This window comes from Haliotis rufescens, unplaced genomic scaffold (genome assembly GCF_023055435.1).
Source record: "Haliotis rufescens isolate VD_foot unplaced genomic scaffold, xgHalRufe1.0.p SCAF_11, whole genome shotgun sequence".
NCBI classification, from domain to species: domain Eukaryota; kingdom Metazoa; phylum Mollusca; class Gastropoda; order Lepetellida; family Haliotidae; genus Haliotis; species Haliotis rufescens.
In genome coordinates, this window is record NW_025963791.1 from 32213243 (window position 1) to 32236925 (window position 23683).

A 23683-nucleotide genomic window follows, 5' to 3' on the forward strand; every position below is an offset into this window, starting at 1 on the left:
GTGCTTTTCCGTTTCCAAATATCTTCCAAACTCTACAGTTCTATGGTGACATGGTGACAAGCTTCACGTTGAATGACACACATGTGCAATGACTGCCCCTGCGACAATTCGGTATTTAATGATATTCGGGATGAACCTAAATCTGTTCCCCAAAGGTCACCGTAGTTCACGGTCATCAGGGAAACATGCACGTTGAGGATTAACTTGTGGTGACATGGTTGCGTTGGATGTTAATCCCAGCAATTACCTTTCTAACAATGCCTTGGTTATTTAGTAGGCCTCTTCTGAATTCCGTGACCACATTAAAACAGACACATGATGAAGGCATGTGCTGGCTTTTTGAATAAAGGCAATATAACCGTGTTTCCATGTTCAACTGTCATTCCATGTACACGTCATCGTTTAAAAAGAAACGTAAATTAAAATATACAAACATTAACAATAAATATAAAAATGTCGATTAACCATCTATAAGGTACCCAACTGACCAACCTTCTCGTTTGATGACATTCTGTTGGATGCTGACGGATGTATACTGGTAAAACAAGTCTGACTTCGAATTAACAGCTGTTTGACGACAGACAAGACCATCAATGTCACACAATACCTTAAAATAAAGATACACTGCAGTGTTACATTTTCGACGGTGTTCTTGAACAAATACTCCACAACAACGTTTTCTATGAGCATGCGCAGCACGTGAGGAAGGTGATTTAGCTGAGAAAAAATATTTGACGCTCCCTCCTCCAATTAAAAGTGAAAAGAGATGGCAAGATCCTATTCGCACCCAGTCCCCTTTGTGTGATCAGGGTCGTCTGTTAAGGAAAACAGAGGTGGGGAGAGAGCATACCCCAGATGTACTCCAGTCTACGACGGGAGTCACTTGAAGCTTCTTCCGTGGAACAGGGATACCTTGTCTTTCAAAGATGTCGTGCATTGGATATCTAATAGCGGCTTCTTTGTTGGCGATCTGTGCGGAAGAAGGTGAGATACAGAGAAACTCCGTTAGTCCGGATTCGGAACAGAGTATATGAACGATTATCCTTAAAAATGTCTACATGTATGCCATCTGGACCAACGGGGATAGCGGTTCACGTTTTCAGCATCAGAACCAATGTTAAGTTTGATCTAATTTGTAATGACTACTAGCGATCCTCACCAAAATGATGGTGATAGCTTCTAGCAACACGACTCATTCATCTCAGTCAATGCATTTATCTTGCATGTAATTTGTTTAAATCTGATAATTACGGGTCCTGATCTAGTTAGATCTGTTACATTTTAAGCGTATGTCAAAAGATTTCAAAATATCAAAGTGACACTCCGGTAATCCGGACTCGGAACTGGGTGTATGAACGATTACCCTCAGGAACGTCTACAAAAGGCGACTTTGCTCGTCGTAAGAGGCGACTAACGGGATCGGGTGGTCAGGCTCGCTGACTTGGTTGATGCATGTCATCGATCCCAGTTGCGTGGCTGGATGCTCATGATGTCAATCACAGGATTGTATTGTCCAGACTCGATTATTTACAGACTGCTGTCATATATCTGGAATATTGCTGAGTGCGGCGTTAAACCACGAACTCACTAACTCACTGCTACATCGCCCGACACAGAGCCAAACATCAATAGAAACCTGTTTTAATTATGGGTTACGTTGCAATGCTCATGACAGCCACTGTTAGTTCACGCCGTGTTGCAATACTTTAAATTTGAAAAACCCCGTGACATCTACTGAACTAAAGGTTAAGAATCATAACAAGAATATTTGTGTTAAACTGTATGCTCCTTCTTTACAACAAAAAAACATTCATGATCCTCAACTTTTTTGTTTAGGATATATACACGAGATGATAGTTTAGTAAAGTGGTGTTAAAGCGATTGCATCCTGAAAATCAGAGTTTACTTTCCCTAAGTTTAAAACAAAAGCCCAAACGGGGTCAGTAAAGATCACCAGTATCCTGGATGGATCGGATGGTTGCACTGGGTGACCTGGCTGATCGTGTGTCTTCTTGTGACGACAAAGCAAACCTCGTGCAGTTAATCACTGGGTTACCTGGCCCAAATTCCAGTGACAGTTCCTCGCAGTATATCTGGAATTTTGCGGACTGTTGCGTAAAAAAACATTCGCCTAAATGAACCTAAGGATGTCAACCTTTCCTGTAACCGATATTTGTTTTACTATCATTATTTTACATAAACCTCTTCAAGCGTCACTGTTTTACGCGCTTTGTTATCATTATTTATATTTTTTAGATCTATTGGTATAAATTTGGGAGGGAACTACCAATTGCCATTACCTTATTACACTTTGAATTACAGACGTTCTAGTTTCAGCTGTAACTTGTGTTTCGGACTACGTGGGGCAACCTTTGCTCCACTCGTTATCCATGTCTTTAATCCCAGCAAATAGATAATGTACGGGAGATCAGATCAGTGTCTGAGTAAGTAGAGATCACTGGTTCAGACAGACCAAGGGTCATAATCAGGGAGAAAGTCAAGTCCGAAGCCATGACCAGCTGATCCTGACACGACAAAGGGACTGTACGGAGATTCACGAACTACTCGTACACACAAATAGCTGAACAAACCTGAGTCTCTATCATAACAGTTTTACATCATTTCTCTGTCGGGCGGAGGGGTAGCCTAGTGGTTATGGCGCTCGGTCGTCATGCCAAGGACCCGGGTTCTAATCTCTGCATGGGTAAACTAAGTGAAGCTCATTTCCCGCCTTGATGTTGCGTGAATATTGCTAAAAGCTGCGTAAGACTAAACTGCCTGACTCACTCTATTTCAGTGCTCGCGCAGAACTTCAACGTGGTTTGCTACTACACCAACTGGTCCCAATACAGGAAGGGGACGGGGAAGTTCTTCCCCGACGACATTGACCCCTTCCTGTGCACCCACATCATCTACGCCTTCGCCAAACTGCAGGGCAACATCATCATCCCGACTGAGTGGAATGACGATACTGAGTTCCCACCGGGCTTGTAAGTTTTCACAAAGCAAAGGATGTTCAATATGTTCATTGGTGTCTTTGTTCATTGGTGTCTTTGTTCATTGGTGTCTTTGTTCATTGGTGTCTTTGTTCATTGGCGTCTTATTGTGTGTTGGAGAAAATACACATTGGTTGTTGTGAGAAAGATTACTTTTGCATTTTCTGTCAATGAAAAAAAAGAAAGACATATAACAAACTCGGTATCTCAAATAATTTTATCTATCAAAATTATAAAATTATGCATATTATGCTTAATACATACCCGTGTTCTCCCACTCTCGAAGACCAGTAGAGATATCCTCTCCTCACACCGTGACGGAAACGTCACGCGCTGCAATGAAGCCATCAAATATGGACCGGTTCATGACAATGCGTCACCTATAAATTTGTGAAGACGGATTAATCAATTAATCTATTTTAGTAGACTATATGGGTTGGTTATAAGTCACTGTGTCACATTTTCAGTATGTATTGTCATATATGAAATACAATCGAACCAATGGAATGGATGGAGCATCTGGGCCGCATGATTTGATGCACATTCATATTTCATGTAGAGTAATGAATGCCTTGTGTGAATTGATTTCTGTCGCTACAATCAATTAACTTTTTCAAATTTGATATATCAATGGACGCAAATTGATATACTGTATATATTTCTAATGGTGATTGTCATTGTATGAGAGGGCTAAACTCAATCTAAATCGATCATGGGTTATTCTGTGTTCCCAAACAACACACACGAGCAAGTTTAAAGTATGTCACATTAACTAAATTTTTGCAAGAACATGTTGTTGATGTCATAAAAGGAGTATAAATGATTTCAGCATAAACCTTTGACCTCCGTTTCGCCTTTCTTTTCCAGATACGGCAGAATGATGACTCTGAAACAACGGAACCCAAACCTGAAGATCCTGCTTGCAGTGGGAGGATGGACAATGGGGACTAAATCCTTCTCAGAAATGGCTTCCACAGGCGCCAACAGGGAGGAGTTTGTGTCCTCAAGTATCAACTTCCTCCGAGCCAGAGACTTTGACGGCCTTGACCTTGACTGGGAATACCCCGGATGGGAGCCACGTGGAAGCCCTAAGGAGGACAAGGATCGATTTACGTTATTGTGTCGGGTTAGAGTTGATCCACAGTTACACAATGTTTCAAACACCATTATTATAACACACAATGAAAAAGAATAATGAACTTTACCTCGAAGGACAAGAAAACTATTTTATCAGGAAATATTTACTCGCATGACAAAGAATGATGACTATGACAAAAATGGCATTGTTGTGTTTAATTATCTCATGTCTTATTACGCAGACCAGCTAAATGTGATTGTTGTGTCCATTTTGTCAAATATTACAAAAGCTCAAAAGCGTTTTCACAATGGTTTAGTTTATATGACGCGGAAACTGGATTTACGTGTGCAAATGTTGATTTTTGTAAAGGCTGATGGTCGCCATGTTTCTTCCTAGGATCTGAGACAAGGATTTGAAGCCGAGGCGCGCAGGTCTGGGCAGTCCCGTCTCCTTCTGACGGCAGCCGTAGCAGCAAGTCCCGCCATAGTGGATGCTGGATATGATGTGCCCCAAATATCTAAGTGAGTGACAGAGTTGGGTTAACACGGCTTATGGCAGGGGTTCGGTTATACCAGCTTGATGTGAGAGATACCAGCTTGATGAGGGAGGATGCGTTGGAGTGAAGCACGTTGTATGGTTAGATGAGGTTTTACACATCTTTAAGTAATAGTTCAGCCATAGAACGACGAGGACACCAATAATTGGCTTCACACGTGTACCCATGAGGAGAATCGAACTCGAGTTCTTGGTGGTGAACGCTTAAACCGTTAGTCTACCCAACCGCCACTTATATTAAAGAAAACATCTCTCTACGAAACAGCATCAACGAAATGACACCCTGTCAAAATACGAAACACGACTTACCCCCTTGTAACACCACATTGTGTAATATTTATTCAAGATGGTCCATGACACTGATAACGACACATGGATAAATGAATGAAAGTTATCCTTCTAAATCATGTGACAATGAAACTGTGCAGAATTTACGAGAAGCTTGTAAATTTAGTTCTCAATTTTTTCAAATTTCAGCTACTTGGACATCATAAACATCATGTCCTACGACTTCCACGGCGCCTGGGACTCCGTTACTGGCCACAACAGCCCCCTTTACGCCGACCCCAGAGACGGCTCGCCTAAACTGAACGTGGTGCGTTATCAGTTAGTCTCGGTATTGAACTGCAGTGCCAATAGTTCGCCTGTTCCAATATTTCTCTGCTGGGATATTAGAGTTACCAATCTCTGGAGTTTCACGTGTAAAAATTCAGTTCACATATGGAATGTCATTGATTTCCACCAGCAATTGCTGCAATATTGCTGATGCGACGTTAAATATCAACTCACTCACTCACTCTGGCTGAGGAGGAGAAGGAATGGATGGTTGAAGGTTTATTTCGAGAAAAAATAAACACGTTAAAATCTGACCAAAATTTTATACTTCTTTCGTATACCTTCCTTGATATTACACATCCAATATAAACAAATAGTGTTTTCAGTTTACTTCTGTCCCGTATCTTTTCTCTTCATTCTTGGTCGAAATATTTTAGGAAAGGAATGTCGTGAATATAACACACACACACGTTAATATCTGACCAAGATTTTATATGCATACTTCTATGGTACACCTTCCTTGGTTTTGCCGATCAAAATTATATTTCAGATCCAATATAAACAAATTGTGTTTTCAGTTAACAATGAACTTCTGTCCCATATCTTTTCTTTTTATTCTTGGTCAAAATATTTTAGGAAAGGAAACTCGTGAAAGGATTAATCTCAAATTATTGTCTTTTACAGGACTATACCGCAAATTATTGGTACATAAAGGGTGCCCCTAAGTCGAAGATCGCCGTTGGCACCCCAATGTATGGACGGTCCTTCACACTGGCGAACCCCCGGAACACTGGCATAGGTGCCGCCGTGAGGGGAGGGGGAACAGCTGGACCCGTCTCCGGGGAGAAGGGTATCCTTCTCTTCTACGAGGTATGTTAAAGTTATGAGGGGTTTTCAGATCGATAACTGATCCGTGTATTTAACCAATGGGGACCAATGAATTTCCTTTTATTTTATTATTAAGATTAATATTAACTATTACTCAACTGAGTTGGCTCTAATAATGAATTTACGCAAATAATCGAATTGAATTGTTCCCATGTAGAGAATCCAACCTGATTCTTTGGCGTGACGAATGAACACTTTAACAACTAAAATATCTATCCATGTTTCCGAGGCAAGAGCATCCCCTAGCCTTTTCTTATCAAAGTCTTGTCTCTACCCTTGCCACATCAAACCCACTTTCTTGTGTTGAAGATGACTGGACTATCGCACATATCGATAGTCCAATCAGAGAACGTTACACAAAGTCAACATCCCCAACTGGTACACCTTTGTATGAAGGTGATTTACCGCTGCCTGTGTTTGTTGTGTTTTTTCGTCTTTTACAACCCCCCCCCCCCCCCCAACGATTGCCTATGGTCTTGCGTCAGGGATGAAATAGCGAATGTTTTCGTTATCTGATCGACTATGTCGTCGCCTATGGCAGTCGCCATCTTTGTGAAGCTATACGAGATAAGAACAGCGATCGGATTGAATATCGCGTTTTTATTACAAGGGGCACAACTTGTTGATCTACGCGAGGTGGCGCCAAGGTCGAGCCAAGAAAAGTGGCCTTGATGTGGCAAGGGTAGAAAGTTGACGTTGATATAGGCTAGTGGACACGCTTGCCTCGGGAAGATATAAGATATCCGGCTAACATCATCTCAAAACAATTCATCATTATCATCATCTCGGTGTATGCTTATGACCACGATACTTCATGCTCATGGCAGACTCCGTACCTACATTAAGGGCTGATATGAAAACACCGGATATCTCGCACTACTGATAGTTCGAAGATATACTACTCAAAATAGGTTAAAGAACAACCGATTCTCTAATTGTTCTATTGTTATTCTGTCTGACCGTGCTTGTACAATGTATTTTATAAATATATTTTGCAATATATTTTTTACTGTTTTAGTTAATAATATCCATATATGATGACTTGTGTCTCGCAGGCCTGAATGGCCGGATATTGCAATATTTATCAGGTGCAATCAATGCATGCAATATGTGACATTCAAATAAAATAATAATCTTCTTCTATCATCGTCGGACCCCAAGATTTGAGTTTGAGATTTATGTATTATTCAATCATTTCATAAAGATTATAATGACGCACCATTTAATCCGCCCGTTTATCAATATGCATCAATTTTATCTATTTATGTTTTATTACATACATACATCTCACAAATATTTACACATCTATTTATTAGCAGTTTATATTCATTATGATTCATATTTTTTTAATTGTTTCTGTGCAGTTTATATTTCATTTATCTATAACGTACCGATGTATTCTCAATCATCTTTTTCTAGCTTTACATTGTTTGTTGCGATGTCCAAGCCTAGACCTTGTAATTAGGGCCTTAATTGAAACTGTATGATTATTATATACGTAATACAATTTGAGTCAGCATATGAACAAAGTTGACGGGACTGCCTATTTCACGGGCTTAGTTCTCGTTTAATGGCAAATGTCTTCGGGAAATCTCTTGTTTGTTGATATTGGAGATGAGAAACACATAAAAATATGAATGGCCAAGCAAGTCATCTTTTAACTGTATCTAGTAATCTCTTTCAACAGCTGACTTAACGACTTTTGACAAATTAAATCATAAACCCGACTATTTCAGTATTCAGTTGATTGGGTGGTATAAACCCTATTGCTGTAACTACGGTAAGAGTACACATTCAATTGCAGTATGATTCAGCAAGGAGAGGTGCTAACTCCGCTATTATTATTCCAGGTTTGCTCCGGGGTGCTCGACAGGTACACACTGTCGTATTCAAACGCGTCCCGGGTGCCTTACGCCTACAGCGGGGATCAATGGGTGGGCTACGACGACAAGTCCAGCATCGTTGAAAAGGTAAAGGGAGATAACTCGGGTTGCGTTAAACGTACATGTACGCGTATTGCCTACCGCGCACCTTCATTGCTGTCAAAACCGCTTCAATGTCCGGTGAATATGGCTGTCACACCGTCAACGTTTCAATATAGCGAATCAGTCCACCGTTTTGAATTTGTTGAATTGAATTTGAAAATATATTGACATTGTGTGAATATTCTAAAACAGATATGTTGGTATACTTTTGACAACTAACGCAAGGAGATTGATACTTTCTGTCATCAAATAGGGAGTATAATTTGTACAGATTGAAGACGAATTTCGTGTATGGTGTATTTATACTAGGTTTGCGATTATAATATTGACCCATCATGTTCAGATGGTCAGTGGACACTGATCAATGTACTAACCTCGAAGAATGTTGACCATATGCACTTTCAATCTTTGTTTCTCAAACATGTGTTCCCTTTATACAAACCTGGTTTAATATTTGTTGCAAACATTTTCACGTAACATTTTTTTCTGTCAATATGGTTGTGCTGGGGGACATAAGGCCTTTATAAATCTATGTCTGTACATTATGTACACATATTTTACTTTTTACATTTAAGTCAAGAAAGTCAGATAAGCAGATTATAATGATATATATATTTTTCGAACGTCCATAATTCGCAGCACAATTTATTCACTTCCTAAGATTTTCACCTGGTAATTTGAATAGCGATCATCTTTTCTAAATTTAGTTCATTTTTATGATTTAATTAAATACATATTTCGTAGAGTGTCAAGTCCATGTTTGTTGATAGGCATCTTTGAGCTAAGATTCAGTCATGATCAGTAGTTTCAAGTACGACACGGCTAACACTTCTAAGGTGTTGATGTAGCCATAGTAACGAATCATCTGGACAAATGACAACGAATCATTTAGCAGGTTATGTTAGTGTATGTTTGTGTATGTTAGTGTGTTGGTGTATGTTTGTGTATGTTTGTGTATGTTAGTGTATGTTTGTGTATGCTGGTGTATGTTTGTGTATGTTTGTGTATGTTTGTGTATGTTAGTGTATGTTAGTGTATGTTTGTGTATGTTTGTGTATGTTAGTGTATGTTTGTGTATGTTAGTGTATGTTTGTGTATGTTAGTGTTTGTTTGTGTATGTTAGTGTATGTTAGTGTATGTTTGTGTATGTTAGTGTATGTTTGTGTATGTTAGTGTATGTTAGTGTATGTTAGTGTATGTTTGTGTATGTTTGTGTATGTTTGTGTATGTTAGTGTATGTTTGTGTATGCTGGTGTATGTTAGTGTATGTTTGTGTATGTTTGTGTATGCTGGTGTATGTTTGTGTATGTTTGTGTATGTTAGTGTATGTTTGTGTATGTTTGTGTATGTTTGTGTATGCTGGTGTATGTTTGTGTTCATTTGTGTATGTTTGTGTATGTTTGTGTATGTTAGTGTATGTTTGTGTATGTTAGTGTATGTTAGTGTATGCTGGTGTATGTTTGTGTATGTTTGTGTATGTTAGTGTATGTTAGTGTATGTTTGTGTATGTTAGTGTATGTTAGTGTATGTTTGTGTATGTTAGTGTATGTTTGTGTATGTTTGTGTATGTTTGTGTATGTTAGTGTATGTTTGTGTATGTTAGTGTATGTTTGTGTATGTTTGTGTATGTTAGTGTATGTTTGTGTATGTTTGTGTATGTTTGTGTATGTTAGTGTATGTTAGTGTATGTTTGTGTATGTTTGTGTATGTAAGTGTATGTTTGTGTATGTTTGTGTATGTTTGTGTATGTTTGTGTATGTGTGTGTATGTTTGTGTATGTTAGTGTATGTTAGTGTATGTTTGTGTATGTTTGTGTATGTTAGTGTATGTTTGTGTATGTTAGTGTATGTTTGTGTATGTTTGTGTATGTTTGTGTTCAGTACGTTGAGTCTCCTTTCGAAAAAAAAAACAAGTGATTATTTCATCGTAACTTCATCATTACTGATGGGGGCACGGTTGGCCCAGTCGTCTAAGGCGCCGCGATTCGCTGTGCAGAGTTGCGTCCCTTGGTCACGCCAGAAACCTATGATTGTGGGTTCGAATCCTGATTCGCCCCAATTATGTTTCTAGGTTTGTCAGCACCATACCCGTGCTCGTGGGTTTCACCGAAGTGGTAACCGTCTGAGACCTGCATCACTTCGGGCTTTCCTCCCACATTAAGCTGACACGCCGCGATATACCTGGAATACTGTTAAAAGCGGCGTTAAACCCCAACTCACTCACTCATCATTACTGATAGTCAGATACGTTTCAAAATTGTCCATACGTTATGCAATATAAGATGCGCATACTGGAGCAAAAAAATATTAATATTTTGTATTATTATATTGTTTTTATAATACGTGATATATCCGATACGATACGAGTATTTGTAAAATCCCTAGTTAACTGAGTAATATTTATCTGTATTAAAGTAGGCATATTTCTTGGCATATTTGGGCACACCGATAACAAAAGTTATAAAAGTTATAAACAAGTGAGTGTAAAACGTAATTAAATTAAATCCCTTTTCCAAAGTAAAGTATAACCAGGAAGTATATTTATTATCAACCATATTGTCCACCCCTACCATAAGACAATAAGACTTTATTTTCTACTTAGTTGTATCTATTGAAATGTAACTGCCATCTGCACGTGTATATCGTGTATTTCAGTCGAATCGGGCACAAATGTTTATATTGGTGTGTATATTATTTCGACACCCCCTCAGATGCTCTAAGCTGTCCTTGAGAATATACTCTGTGCTCAGAACGACCAACTACACGTGCATGACGTGTTTCAGATGAACTGGCTGATGGCGCAGGGTTATGGCGGCGGGATGGTGTGGGCCGTGGACCAGGATGACTTTAACGGGGACTCGTGTGGTGAAAAATACCCTCTCATGAACATCATTAAGAGTTGTCTCCTCGACGGAAACGGGTACGTGTAAGATACAAATCTTCATCTCGGAATTAAGATATTAACGGAAACACAGACGTCAGATCCGTTGGACAAAAGCTTATAATTGAGGATGTCAACATTTTTCAGAAGTATCTTCTCCTTAAGTCACAGCAACTTGTACAGAGTTGCCTCCCTTAGGTGCCAGGATCTGCTGATCGTAGTTTCTCATCCAATAGCCCTCGCAATTTATGGCTTTCCTATCACTTTGAACTGCCATGCTGCAATAAAACGGAAATACAGTTCAATGTTAAACCCAACTTACACACACACCCTCTCTCTCTCTGCTTCCAGGGGATCCCCGTGTTCTGCAAATATCGCACCAACAAGACGACCTACCACCCGTAGACCAACAACTCGTAGACCAACCACCCGTAGACCAACAACTCGTAGACCAACCACCCGTAGACCAACCACTCGTAGACCAACAACCCGTAGACCAACCACCCGAAGACCAACCACTCGTAAACCAACAACCCGAAGACCCACCACCCGTAGACCAACCACTCGTAGACCAACAACACGAAGACCCACTCCACCTGTCGGTGGTAGGTATATCGATATATTTCTAGCGTGAAACAAATCTTGTGAATGAATATATTTATCACCTTGTCTTATTCGTATAAAAAAAAAATCTCTTTCCACAGGAGAGGGTTTCGGGTGGCCCAGTTGTCTAAAACGCCGCAATTCGCTTTGCAGAGTTGTTTCCCTTGGGCACACCAGAAACCTATGATCGTTGGTTTGAACCCCGGTTCGCCACGATTTTGTTTCTAGGTTTGTCAGCACCAAATCATGGATTTCGCCAAAGTGTTAAACGTCTAAGACCTACATCACTTCGGGCTCTTCTCCCATATCAAGATAACATGCCGTTACATAACTGGAATACTGTTTAAAGCGGCGTTAAGCCCAACTCACCCATTCACTCTTTCTGCAGTAGAAATGAACGCCAATTTTTGTATATTCAATTATCATTATTTACACAGCTGGCATATTTTGAACTCATTTTAATTATAGCATGCGACAGTATAGAACCACAGACCTATATAAACTTGACAGAACAAACTCAAAAATTGTTTTTGTTAAAAAACTTTTTGTTTAAAATGCGATTCCTAATCCCGTAAGTTGCTATTGCGCGGACAAATAATTCATATTTATTGTCGTCCTCCATATAAATTAGAAAAATATCCGGCATCAAATTTCAAAAGTAGTGATTCTGGTAGCACCTGATCCAAATGTTCTTGTCAAGTTGACCAGCCAATCAATAGTACTGAGTGGCGATGTCTATTTCAGATAACATCTGTGCGGGCCGCATGGCGGCGTGGCTGCCTGACCCCGTCCAGTGCACGGCCTACCACATCTGTGTGTTCGGCAAGGACTACCGCTTCGACTGTCCCCCCGGGACTGGCTACAACGCTGCCGAGAGAGAGTGTGACTTTACTCGATTGGTTTCAACGTGTAGATTTTAAACATGTTGAGCGCGTCATAGACACTGAGTGCCATTTGTGTATACATTGTAAGAGAATATTATGACCGCATGAAAAGATCAGAGGTTTTTTTTACTGCCGTTTCATACACCATACACGTCAACATATTTGATGAATGTTGATTTTATTATTAATTAATAATTATTTGCACTTCATAAACTTTTCGATGTTACAATTTTCGAATAAAAATATAAAAAAGTTGTTTTGTTTTCTTTATTTCAGTGGCTGTGGATTATTGTGACGTTTATACTGAGCAGGATAACATACTTGTTTATCTAGACTAACATCTAGTCTCTGAAATAAACATGTGTTACAGAAAAAAACTTTTAAAATTATAATAATATAATATAATAAAAAGGGATGAGAGACATTCTTCAGTTTCAGAAACTGCAGTAATCTAAACTTGCCAAATATTATAGATTTGCATTGGCTCAATTTGTTTCATGGTCTGTATGACAGATTATTGTTTATCTGAATGTTAAATATGAGGTTATATTAAGTTGTGTTTTTTTACGTAGTGTATTCACTGTTTTATATATAGTGAGAGATCAACCTACGAAGAATGTAGGGTTATTTGTCCCGAGTGAATTCATGTTGAAAGTTCCGAGCCTTCAATAATTTGCGACCTATGATGATACGGGGAGAGAATTGGTCTTCAGCAATCCATGCTTGTCGTAAGAGGGGACTAACGGGATCGGGTGGTCAGGCTCGCTGACTTGGTTAATGCATGTCATCGTATCCAAATTGTGTAGATCGATGCTCGTGATGTCAATCACTGGATTGTCTGGTCCATAGTAAACTATTTTCTGATCTATCATATTGCAGGTCTTAATTTTGTCTGTATAGTTTTGTATATTGATGAACTAATTTTGTAGATATGGCGTTCATTCCTCTCAACGCACATGACGTAAGAAGCTAGATTATCAATGTCATGCTTATTGCCGGCTAATTATCACAATTAATTGACACGTGAAATAATTACAGCCCCCATTAATGCTTGAGGGTGTAAATTGCCATCAATCACTCCACAGGCGGTCGGGATCTCTTGTCAGCTCATTATACACTGAAATAACACCGGAATGCGTTGATAGTATTATATAGTTTATGATAGGTATAATACCGTGTTTACGCCCACCATCGTTAAACTGAAAATAACGTGCGAATTTGTTACATACACTGCCGGACAAAAGAAAGTGTTCTTATGAAAATTGGATTTGACGGACAATTTGCAAACGTTATTACACTGAAAACGTCGCCGAAACACTGAAAACACAACCATAACACCCGCACGTCTAGTTTCATTGTCGTCTTCATGATATCTTCAATATTACTAATTCTTACCCGCGTAGGTGTTAGTATTTTTCATGGATATTTTAATAGTGGTGTAATTTTAATATAACTGCACACATAAGGGGTAGAATAGGTCTTCGGCAACCAATGTTTGCCGTAAGGGGCGACTAACGGGATCGGGTGGTCAGGCTCGCTGACTTAGGTGATGCATGTCCACGTAACCCAGTTGCGGGATCGAAGCTCATGATGTCAATCACTGGATTGTCTGGTCCAGACTCGATTATTTAAAGACTGCCGTCATATTGAATATGCCGTCAGAATATTGCTGAGTGCGGCGTTAAACAACGACAACAACAACAACAACAACAAAATACATATAATAAAACGTGTTTCCTTCGCATGCATCAAACTGTACGGCATTGATCAAATAATTCTTAATTTAGACGTCAACGCAAGATAATACTCAGTGTCGACTATCGAAACAGATTCCACTGAGAGTCAAATGCAAAATTAATTTTCTGGCAAGAATAATCAAACATTTTGTCTACGATGAGTTTAATGCAATATGTTTAACAACTCTGTGTTTGTGTTGTTACCACTGTCTTTAAGTCAGATATTATTTACAATTACAATAAGATATTCTTGTACCGATGTACTGATACAGACATTTTGTATTATCGTTATACAATAGTGGATTGTTCAATATAATTGTCACACGCTCTTGCACATGAACTATCCACACAAAACATACATACGAATGAAGAGTATCGAGCTACAGAAACTCCATTTGTGATACATAAACAGTGTGACATAAATACTTATTTTTCATCATTTAATACACAATTAATCTATATGATATGCTTTACATCATTTGCAGTCTTCTGAACATCTTAAAAAGAGTTGAAGCTAAATGATTTTAAAGTGTTCTATCATTCAGAAGAAATAGAAACGTATCTTCATCACAGAAATGACAACACTAACATATATAGAAACTATATAAACGCTTATTAAACAACAACGCTGACAACAAAATTCCAAGAGAGAACCAAAACAATCACTGGAATAAAGTACAATTTAAAGTACAGTATTTACCACAAACCCTCCAATGGTCGTACAAGAATATAGATATACAACATACAATATGTATCAATATAGATCACGATGGCTGCTACATGATTTAGACACTTTTATGTAATAATGAATACAAATATACAATGAATCTGGACAGCATTTTCAATTTGATATATTTTCAAGTGATAAGGCTTTACTTAATGTACACATTACAGATATAACAATATTTTGGATATATAGAAGTCGTTGTTTGAGAAGAGCTTCACACAGAGAAAGACAGACTATTAAGTGAAACTCATCCCAGGAGCAGATGAAGTGTGCAGACCCGGTCTTCTCTCAGTCTCTCAGTACATATCGCCATCGGAATGAAGAAGTACCAAAGCTGGGGCACAAATCATGCGCCTCCAATCAACGACTGATTGTAATATACGTGGCATGGATGACAGGGGAGTTTCGTTCATATTTCTGCATCCCTATTGTACATGTATATATGTGGATCTGTACCACCGTTGGTGTTTGAAGATATAAATGGGTTATGATTCTATCGGAGTAGAGCCAGTGTATTGTTGGGGAGATGGGTCGTGTAGAAAAAGGGATTTTAATTTCACTCTTTACAACGGAAAATAATATTAAATAATAACATTCGTCACTTCCTCAGGGTCACGGGGGCGGTCGGGTAGCCAATCGGTTAAAGCGTTCGCTCGTCACGCCGAAGACCCGGGTTCTATTCCCACATGGGTTCAATGTGTGAAAAATTCTGATATTAATAACAACAACGAAATCGGTTATTTCTTATTACTTCTAATAATGATGATTATAATTGACCTTTCCCTATCAACTTTGAACCCGCCAAAATTTCCCTCCCTTTTTGCTTTAATACACAATATAAAACAACACGTTTTCCATGAGGAAGCTACAGGCACGACAATTCCCGTCCAATTCGACCCTCTGACACTATGTATGAAACATTAAATATTACTTTGCCGACTATAATATTAAATTCACGCTCTATTTTATCCTTATTAAACTGAGCAACCATCCATATAGAGCACAATGCCACTATCCCAACCTCTCCCGACCCTCTTTGAACCCAAATTCCACCCCGTCGAACTCGAAACGATTTGAGTTTTGCCTCTTCCAATTTGTTTTATACTCATCCCGGTACTGTATATACACTAGATGCTCATGGTTTGCCATACTATTTCTTTCTCCCGGGTTCGTTTTCACATCAAAGGCATCGGACGGCTTATTTGAATTACGCAATCCAAACCAGATAAAAAACACACATCACATTAAGCCGTATCAGGTGTTATACGGGCCCTGGGGCGAGTCTATTATGGTAAAAGGGGAGAGCAGGATGGCGTTTTCCCTCCACCGCTCGTTGCTGGGAATGTTTGTCAACAACGACTGGAATGTTATTTTACCGTCACATTTTGAAGATACGTGTATATCAGTTGGACATAAACTATACCGAAAACTTAACCATTTCATCATAAACCACATGCTATTTCTTTTGACGTGTATATCAATTTTAAACAAAGACTTCAGACATATATTCACAGCACGTTTCACTCACCCATATGCGGTTGTTGCCGTCGAGATACAAAATTAAGTAGATATTTCAGTCTTAATTCCATTCGTTTCCAGACCCGAAGCCGCTCTTCAAATGCATTTTTGTACATATAGATTTAATGCACTATGCTAATATAACACGATCAATTTTGCCATCTAACGATTAAACGTATTTGATCTGAGTGGATAGTACTCATTTTCAACCAAATTTTTGATGATATTATATTTTTAAAATTATTCTCAGCGAGGGTCGCAGAAGATGGAGAAAACTAATTGAATACATATTAACATTTCTTTTTATCATAAATACGTGTTGTACAACAGTAGATAAGTTGACATGATTTCGTCCGTTAATTCATCTGGGTGATTTCGTTCGGCAGAACCATTTTCATGAGACAACTACTCAAACTGTCTGCAATGAACGCGTGCACTTAATATAATATATTTTATTCTTTAAGGGTATTATTGAGTATTTTGTTGTCTGAATCGTGGTACCAGGATATATACAAAAGGTAATATATTGTTTTGATGGCCTTGATGCTCAAATGCCTAGATCCACTAATCGTTTGTTCGAATCCAAGATTAGACCTGATTATGAACTAGCTCGTGCTCGTGAGTTTGAAGGAAACGGTCAACCTCAACGACTGGCGCCACTTTTGACTTCATTGCTCTCATCCTGAAATGACATTTTGTGATATAACTGAAATATTGTTGAAAGCGACGTAAAATCAAACTCGCACTGTATTTTGACATTTTGTTTCTATATATGTCAGTTTAATCTAATCTCTGCTCCAAAGTTATATATAACCCAAGGGTAAAATTGGTGAAATAAGTTTCAGTAATTCTCACTGAGCATTATAACAACATCGCTTTGTTTGCGAAGATAATTAATCCAGTGATTGAAATCATGACCATCGATCTTCGCAATTGGGATACGATAACATGCATCAACCACGTCAGCGAACCTGACCACCCTATCCCGTTAGTCGTCTCTTACGACAAGCATGGGTTGCTGAAGACCATTTCTCTCCCCGGATCATCACGAGTCGCAAATGATTCAAGGCTTCATTGTTCGCAGGTTGTTCTCTCACTTTATATGACAGTGTATACACAATGTGAAATATACAGCTACATTTAATTTCTTATTTAACAGTCAGATAAACAATAATCTGTCATGCAGACCATGAAACAAATTTAACCAATACAGCCATTGCAAATCTATAATACTTGGCAAGTCTAGATTACTGCAGTTTCTGAAACTGAAGAATGTCTCTCATCTCCTTTTTTAGTATATTTCATCATTATAATTTTACACACATAAAATCTGTAAAACATGTTAATTTCAGAGACTAGATGTTAGTCTAGATAAACAAGGATGTTATCCTGTTCAGTATAAACGTCACAATAATATTTTGCCACTGAAATAAAGAAAACAAAACAACATTTTATATTTTTATTCGAAAATTGTAACATCGAAAAGTTTATGAAGTGCAAATAATTATCAATTGAGAATATGATTCAAAAGCCTTACAAAATGTTGACGTTTGTATTATATAAAACGGCAGTCAATGAAACCGCGGATCTTTTCATGCGGTCATAATATTCTCTTACAATGTATACACAAATGGCACTCCGTGTCTATGACGCGCTCAACATGTTTAAAATCTACACGTTGAAACCTGCCCAATAAAGTCACACAGTCTCTCGGTAGCGTTGTAGCCAGTCCCGGGGGGACAGTCGAAGCGGTAGTCCTTGCCGAATACACAGATGTGGTAGGCCGTGCACTGGACGGGGTCAGGCACCCACGCCACGATGCGGCCCGCACAGACGTTATCTGAAACAGACGACGAAGAACTATTGATTGGCAGATCAACTTGACAAAACCATTTGGTTCAGGTGCTACCAGAATCACTACTTTTGAAATTTGACCCACGATATATTTCTAATTGATAGGGAGGACGACAATAAACATGAATTTTTTGTCCTTGCAAATGAAAAATTCGGTTATAGGAATCACATTTTGAAACAAATAGTATTTAAGAAAATTTTGTAATTAGTTTTCGAGTTTGATCTCTCTCCGTGGTTCTTTACTGTCGCTGGCGAAAATTAAAATGAGTTCAAAATATGCCAGCTGTGTAAATTTTGATAATTGAATATACACTTATTTGCGTTCATTTCTACTGTAGAAAGGGTGAGTGGGTGAGTTGGGCTTAACGCCTCTTTGAACCGTATTCCAGTTATGTAACGGCATGTTATCTTGATATGGGAGAAAAGCCCGAAGTGATGTAGGTCTTAATCGTTTAACACTTTGGCGAAACCCATGATTTGGTGCTGACAAACCTAGAAACATATATCGTGGCGAACCGGGGTTCAAACCAACAGTCATAGGTATCTGGTGTGCTCAAAGGCGCAACTCTGCAAAGCGAATTACGGCGCTTTAGACAACTGGGCCACCCGAATCCCTCTAGGGTAGAAAGAGAGAATGAAAGAAAGACATGGTCATAAATATATTCATGCAAAAGATTTGTTTCACATTAGAAATATATCGATATACTAACCACCGATAGGTGGAGTGGGTCTTCGTGTTGTCGGTCTACGAGTGGTTGGTCTTCGTGTTGTTGGTCTACGGGTGGTTGGTCTTCGGGTTGTTGGTCTACGGGTGGTTGGTCTTCGGGTGGTGGGTCTACGAGTAGTTGGTCTACGGGTGGTTGGTCTACGGGTGGTTGGTCTTCGGGTTGTTGGTCTTCGGGTTGTTGGTCTACGAGTGGTTGGTCTACGAGTGGTTGGTCTTCGGGTTGTTGGTCTACGAGTGGTTGGTCTACGGGTTGTTGGTCTACGAGTGGTTGGTGGTCTTGTTGGTGGGATATTTGCAGAACACGGGGATCCACTGAAAGCAGTAAAGGATGTCCACAGCGACAAATATTATCACAATTTAAGCCTAAGTGCATTAAAGATGTTCTTTCCGAGCATGGTCATCGTTTTAATTTTGTTGCCTAAAATATACTTTTGAAGATTTTCGAGATGAATCACTAACGTAATAAGAATTTATTGTTCGCGTGAGTGAGAGAGTGAGTGTGAGGGAGTGAGGTAGTGAGTGAGAGTGTGTGTGTGTGCGTAAGTTGGGTTTAACATTGAACTGTATTTCCGTTTTATTGCAGCATGTCAGTTCAAGGTGACAGGAAAGCCCCAACTTACGGGGCTATTGGATAGGAACCTACGTACAGCGGATCTTGGCCGCGAAGGGAGGCAACTCTGAACTCCGACTTAAGGAGAAGATACTTCTGAACATGTTGAAACCTCAATTATAGTCTCTTGTCCACAAATCTGACTTCGAAATGACGTGTTAAGCTTGTGGTTCGGCAGATTTCATTTTCGTACTTTGCCTGTGTTTTCACTTAACTCGTTACACTACCCACTGAGGAGATGTTAACTGTCAGGAGGTAAATGTGACCATTAGATTTGTTGTGTGTTGACTTTAATTAATGTCCAAAAAGTGTTGATGGCTATCGAATGGTAAAGGTTTATTTACCTGTTAATCCCTTTATCCGCAAATGTGAGGAATTAAGATTGCTATCCGACATACACTTTTTAACTGCTACCTTTGCTCACTGAAACCACACTGCAATATCTCAGAATCATGATCACTGCGGTGTTTAATAATGATTTATGCCACTGTGTCGCTGAGTATAATGTTAATACATGTAAGTACATTTGTGTGATGTCTACCTTTTTCAAAGAGTCATGTTTATCTGTTTCTTACAAATGTTTCCGTTAATATCTGTTTTCCGTTAATATCTAATTTCGGGATGAAGATTTGTATCTTACACGTACCCGTTTCCGTCAAGGAGACAACTCTTGATGATGTTCATGAGAGGGTATTTTTCACCACACGAGTCCCCGTTAAAGTCATCCTGGTCCACGGCCCACACCATCCCGCCGCCATAACCCTGCGCCATCAGCCAGTTCATCTGAAACACGTCATGCACGTGTAGTTGGTCGTTCTGAGCACAGGGCATATTCTCAAGGACAGCTTAGAGCATCTGAGGGGGTGTCGAAATAATATACACACCAATATAAACATTTGTGCCCAATTCGACTGAAATACACGATATGCACGTGCAGATGGCAGTTCTATCAAAATAGCTACAACTAAGTAGTAAACAATAAATGTTAAAAGGAACAATGTTCATCACAACGACTTTCTTGTACAATTAATGTTTTGTGAAAAATAATACTTCAAGGAATGAAAAAAATAATTTCAATATATTTCAAGGAATAAAAACATAATTTCAACATATTTCGAGGGATGATTAGTGTTCTATTGCAAACTATTTTAGCTGGGTCTCATCCAACAACTACAGATCGTTTATTCTGTCGAATGCTTTAAATCCTCAGATAAGTACAGTTTGTGAAGCCTTTAACATCTTTATCATCGTGTTATTCGGGTATCCGAAACTGCTTCGAAATATACCCGCTTTAACACACATAAATATTACTCAATTAACCACCAAAGGGCGTTTACAAGTGCTGGTAAGCGTTGTATCGGATATATCACGTATTACAAAGACAATACGTATTTAATAAAATATATAAATTATATAATATTTTCCAATATGAGCATCTTATATTGCATGAAGAAATATGGAGGTTATGATGAAATAATCACTTATTTAGACAAGGAGACTCAAAATACTCATCAACACTAACATATAACCTGCTAAATGATTGGTTGTCATTTGTCCTTGTGCTTCGTCACCTTGGCTACATCAAAACCTTGGGAGTGTTAGCCGTGTCTTATTAGAAACTAATGATCATCCTGAATCTTGGCTCAAAGATGTCTATTTAAAAACATGGACTTGACACTGGGAAAGCTCTACGAAATATAATGACATTTGCCATTATTTAAAATCATATAAAATGAACTAAAATTAGAAAAGATGTTCGCAACTCATACTACCAGTTGACAATATAGGAAGAGAAAAAATATAGGAAATGAATAAATTGTGCTATGTGCGTTCGAAAATTCAAAGTTAAAGAAAGGTTCTTTCTTGACTTTAATGTAAAAATTAAAATATGTGCATATAATGTACATACATGTATTTTATTCAAGAATAAAGGCCTAATGTCCCCCAGTGCAACTGTATTGATGAAAAATTTGTAACGTGAAAATATTTGCAAGAAAATATTAAACCATAAAAAGGAATATGAAAGGAACACTTGTTTGAGAAACGAAGCTGGAGAGTGGATGTGGTCAACATTCTTCGAGGTTAGTACATTGATCAGTGTCTGTTGCTATTTGGACATCTAAACAAGATGGGGTCAATATTTTAAACGTAAATGTTAAAACCTGGTATAAATAAAATTTATACAAATTTGTACAAATTTTACTCCCTATTTGATGACAAGAAGTATCAATTTTGTGTTAATTGTCAAAAGTATACCAACATACCTCTTTTAGAATATTCACCCAATGTCAATATATTTTCAAATTTGAAATCAACGCGGTGGACTGATTCGCTTCATCGAAACGTAGCAGGTTTGGCAGCCGTATTCACCGGACATAGAAGCGGTTTTGACAGCCCTGAAGGCAAGGTGCACGGTAGGCAATACGCGAAATCACCGTTTAACGCAACCCGAGTTATCTCCCTTTACCTTTTCAGCGATGCTTGTCTTGTCGTCGTAGCCCACCCATTGATCCCCGCTGTAGGCGTAAGGCACCCGGGACGCGTTTGAATACGACAGTGTGTACCTGTCGAGCACCCCGGAGCAAACCTGGAATAAAAAATAGCGGAGTTAGCACCTCTCCTTGCTGAATCATACTGCAATTGAATGTGTAACTGGCATTAGAACGTGTTCTCGTACCGTAGTTACAGCAATAGGGTTTATACCACCCAATGACATGAATACTGAAATAGCCGGGTTTATGATTTAATTTGTCAAATGACGTTGAGTTAGCCGTTGAAAGAGATTACCAGATGCAGTTATAAGATGACTTGCTTGGCCATTCATATTTGTATGTGTTTCTCATCTCCAATATCAACCAGCAAGAGACTTCTTGAAGACATTTCGCCATTAAACGAGAACTAAGCTCGTGAGTGAGTGAGTATGGTTTTACGCCGCTTTTAGCAATATTCTAGCAATATCACGGCGGGGGACACCAGAAATGGGCTTCATACATTGTACCCATGTCGGGAATCGAACCCGGGTCTTCGGCGTGACGAGGGAACGCTTTAACCACTAGGGTACCCGACCGCCCCCTAAACTCGTGAAGTGGGCAATCCCGTCAACTTTGTTCATACGCTGTCTCAAATTGTATTATGTATATAACAATCACACAGTTTCATTTAAGGCCCAAATTACAAGGTCCAGACCTCCACATCAAATGCGCAACAAACAGTGTAAAGCTAGAAAAAGGTGAAGAAATCAGTAAATTATAGATACATGAAATATGTATTACACAGAAACAATTAAAATAAAGAATCATAATGAATAAAAACTGCTGATAAATAGATGTGTCAATATCAGTGAAATGTATGTGCGTAATAAAACATAAATATACAGAATGGATGCATATAGATAACGAGCGGATTAAATGTGGCGGTCACAACTTTGCAAACCATTATTTGTGAACAGCGCGAATAAAACAATATGCTTTCGTATAACAAGTGAGTGAGTATCTACCATAAACATTCATAAGTGAGTGAAGTCACATTGGCAATATTTCAGCCATACCGCAGCGAGAACTTATTTGATAATAAACATATTATAATCAACGAAACATATAACAAAGGGCTACAGATCACCAGCAACTGAAGGTAGATCATCCTACTAGGGATCAAGGGGGCTTACAGTACTGTTGCTACCTGCATGGACCCCGGCAGGATTTACATCATTCCTTCAGTTTTTGGCGATTATTGACATTAAACAACATATATTCTACGATACAAATACGTGGCAGAGATAAATATACGATGAATAACGTGGTCTTACATGCCCTCCCTGGGATATAAACAGTAGCTGCGATTAATTAGGGTTATAGAAGGAATGCTCTACTCCCGAGTGAGGGGCAGAATGGTGTTCGCGAGAAGATTACTAACTAGTTTCAACCTGTCCACCTTTGATGTTAGCAGCCTGCCGCCAGGTACACGGCCAGGTGTCTATAAACATCGAGGTCAGGTGGAGCACCCGCCCATAGACAGGTGAGACAGGTACAAATATATACCTGTTTCGTGACTATCCACGCTGACCGTTTTCGGCGGTTAACATCGGCTA

The 23683-nt window shown here is 38.9% G+C and overlaps 2 protein-coding genes across 2 annotated transcripts in view; one reads left to right on the forward strand and one right to left on the reverse strand.

Annotated features, from left to right (window-relative positions):
* Positions 1–800: 800 nt before the first annotated feature.
* On the forward strand, positions 801–12635 carry LOC124132615 (acidic mammalian chitinase-like). The gene is made up of 10 exons (XM_046496616.2): positions 801–984; positions 2798–2990; positions 3864–4122; positions 4471–4595; positions 5107–5224; positions 5869–6054; positions 7923–8042; positions 10840–10976; positions 11289–11542; positions 12285–12635. The coding sequence occupies exons 1-10, from the start codon at positions 927–929 to the stop codon at positions 12458–12460; spliced, it is 1626 nt and encodes a 541-aa protein (XP_046352572.2). The 5' UTR covers positions 801–926; the 3' UTR covers positions 12461–12635.
* Positions 12636–17960: 5325 nt separating this feature from the next.
* LOC124132478 overlaps positions 17961–23683 on the reverse strand; it is a 33043-nt gene continuing 27320 nt past the window's right edge. Inside the window, exons 18-21 of the mRNA XM_046496388.2 lie at positions 22064–22183; positions 20243–20379; positions 18970–19298; positions 17961–18245 (exon numbers count right to left, since the gene is read on the reverse strand). Of these exons, the coding sequence (XP_046352344.2) occupies positions 18070–18245; positions 18970–19298; positions 20243–20379; positions 22064–22183 (762 nt within the window). The 3' untranslated portion in view covers positions 17961–18069. The remainder of the gene's footprint in view (positions 18246–18969; positions 19299–20242; positions 20380–22063; positions 22184–23683) is intronic.

Coding starts and splice junctions, on each gene's coding strand:
- LOC124132615 (XM_046496616.2), top strand. CDS start 927: ATGTCGTGCATTGGATATCTAATAGCGGCTTCTTTGTTGGCGATCTGT. Junction 4,596..5,106: donor GATGTGCCCCAAATATCTAA/GTGAGTGACAGA, acceptor TTCAAATTTCAG/CTACTTGGACATCATAAACA. Junction 8,043..10,839: donor AGTCCAGCATCGTTGAAAAG/GTAAAGGGAGAT, acceptor GACGTGTTTCAG/ATGAACTGGCTGATGGCGCA.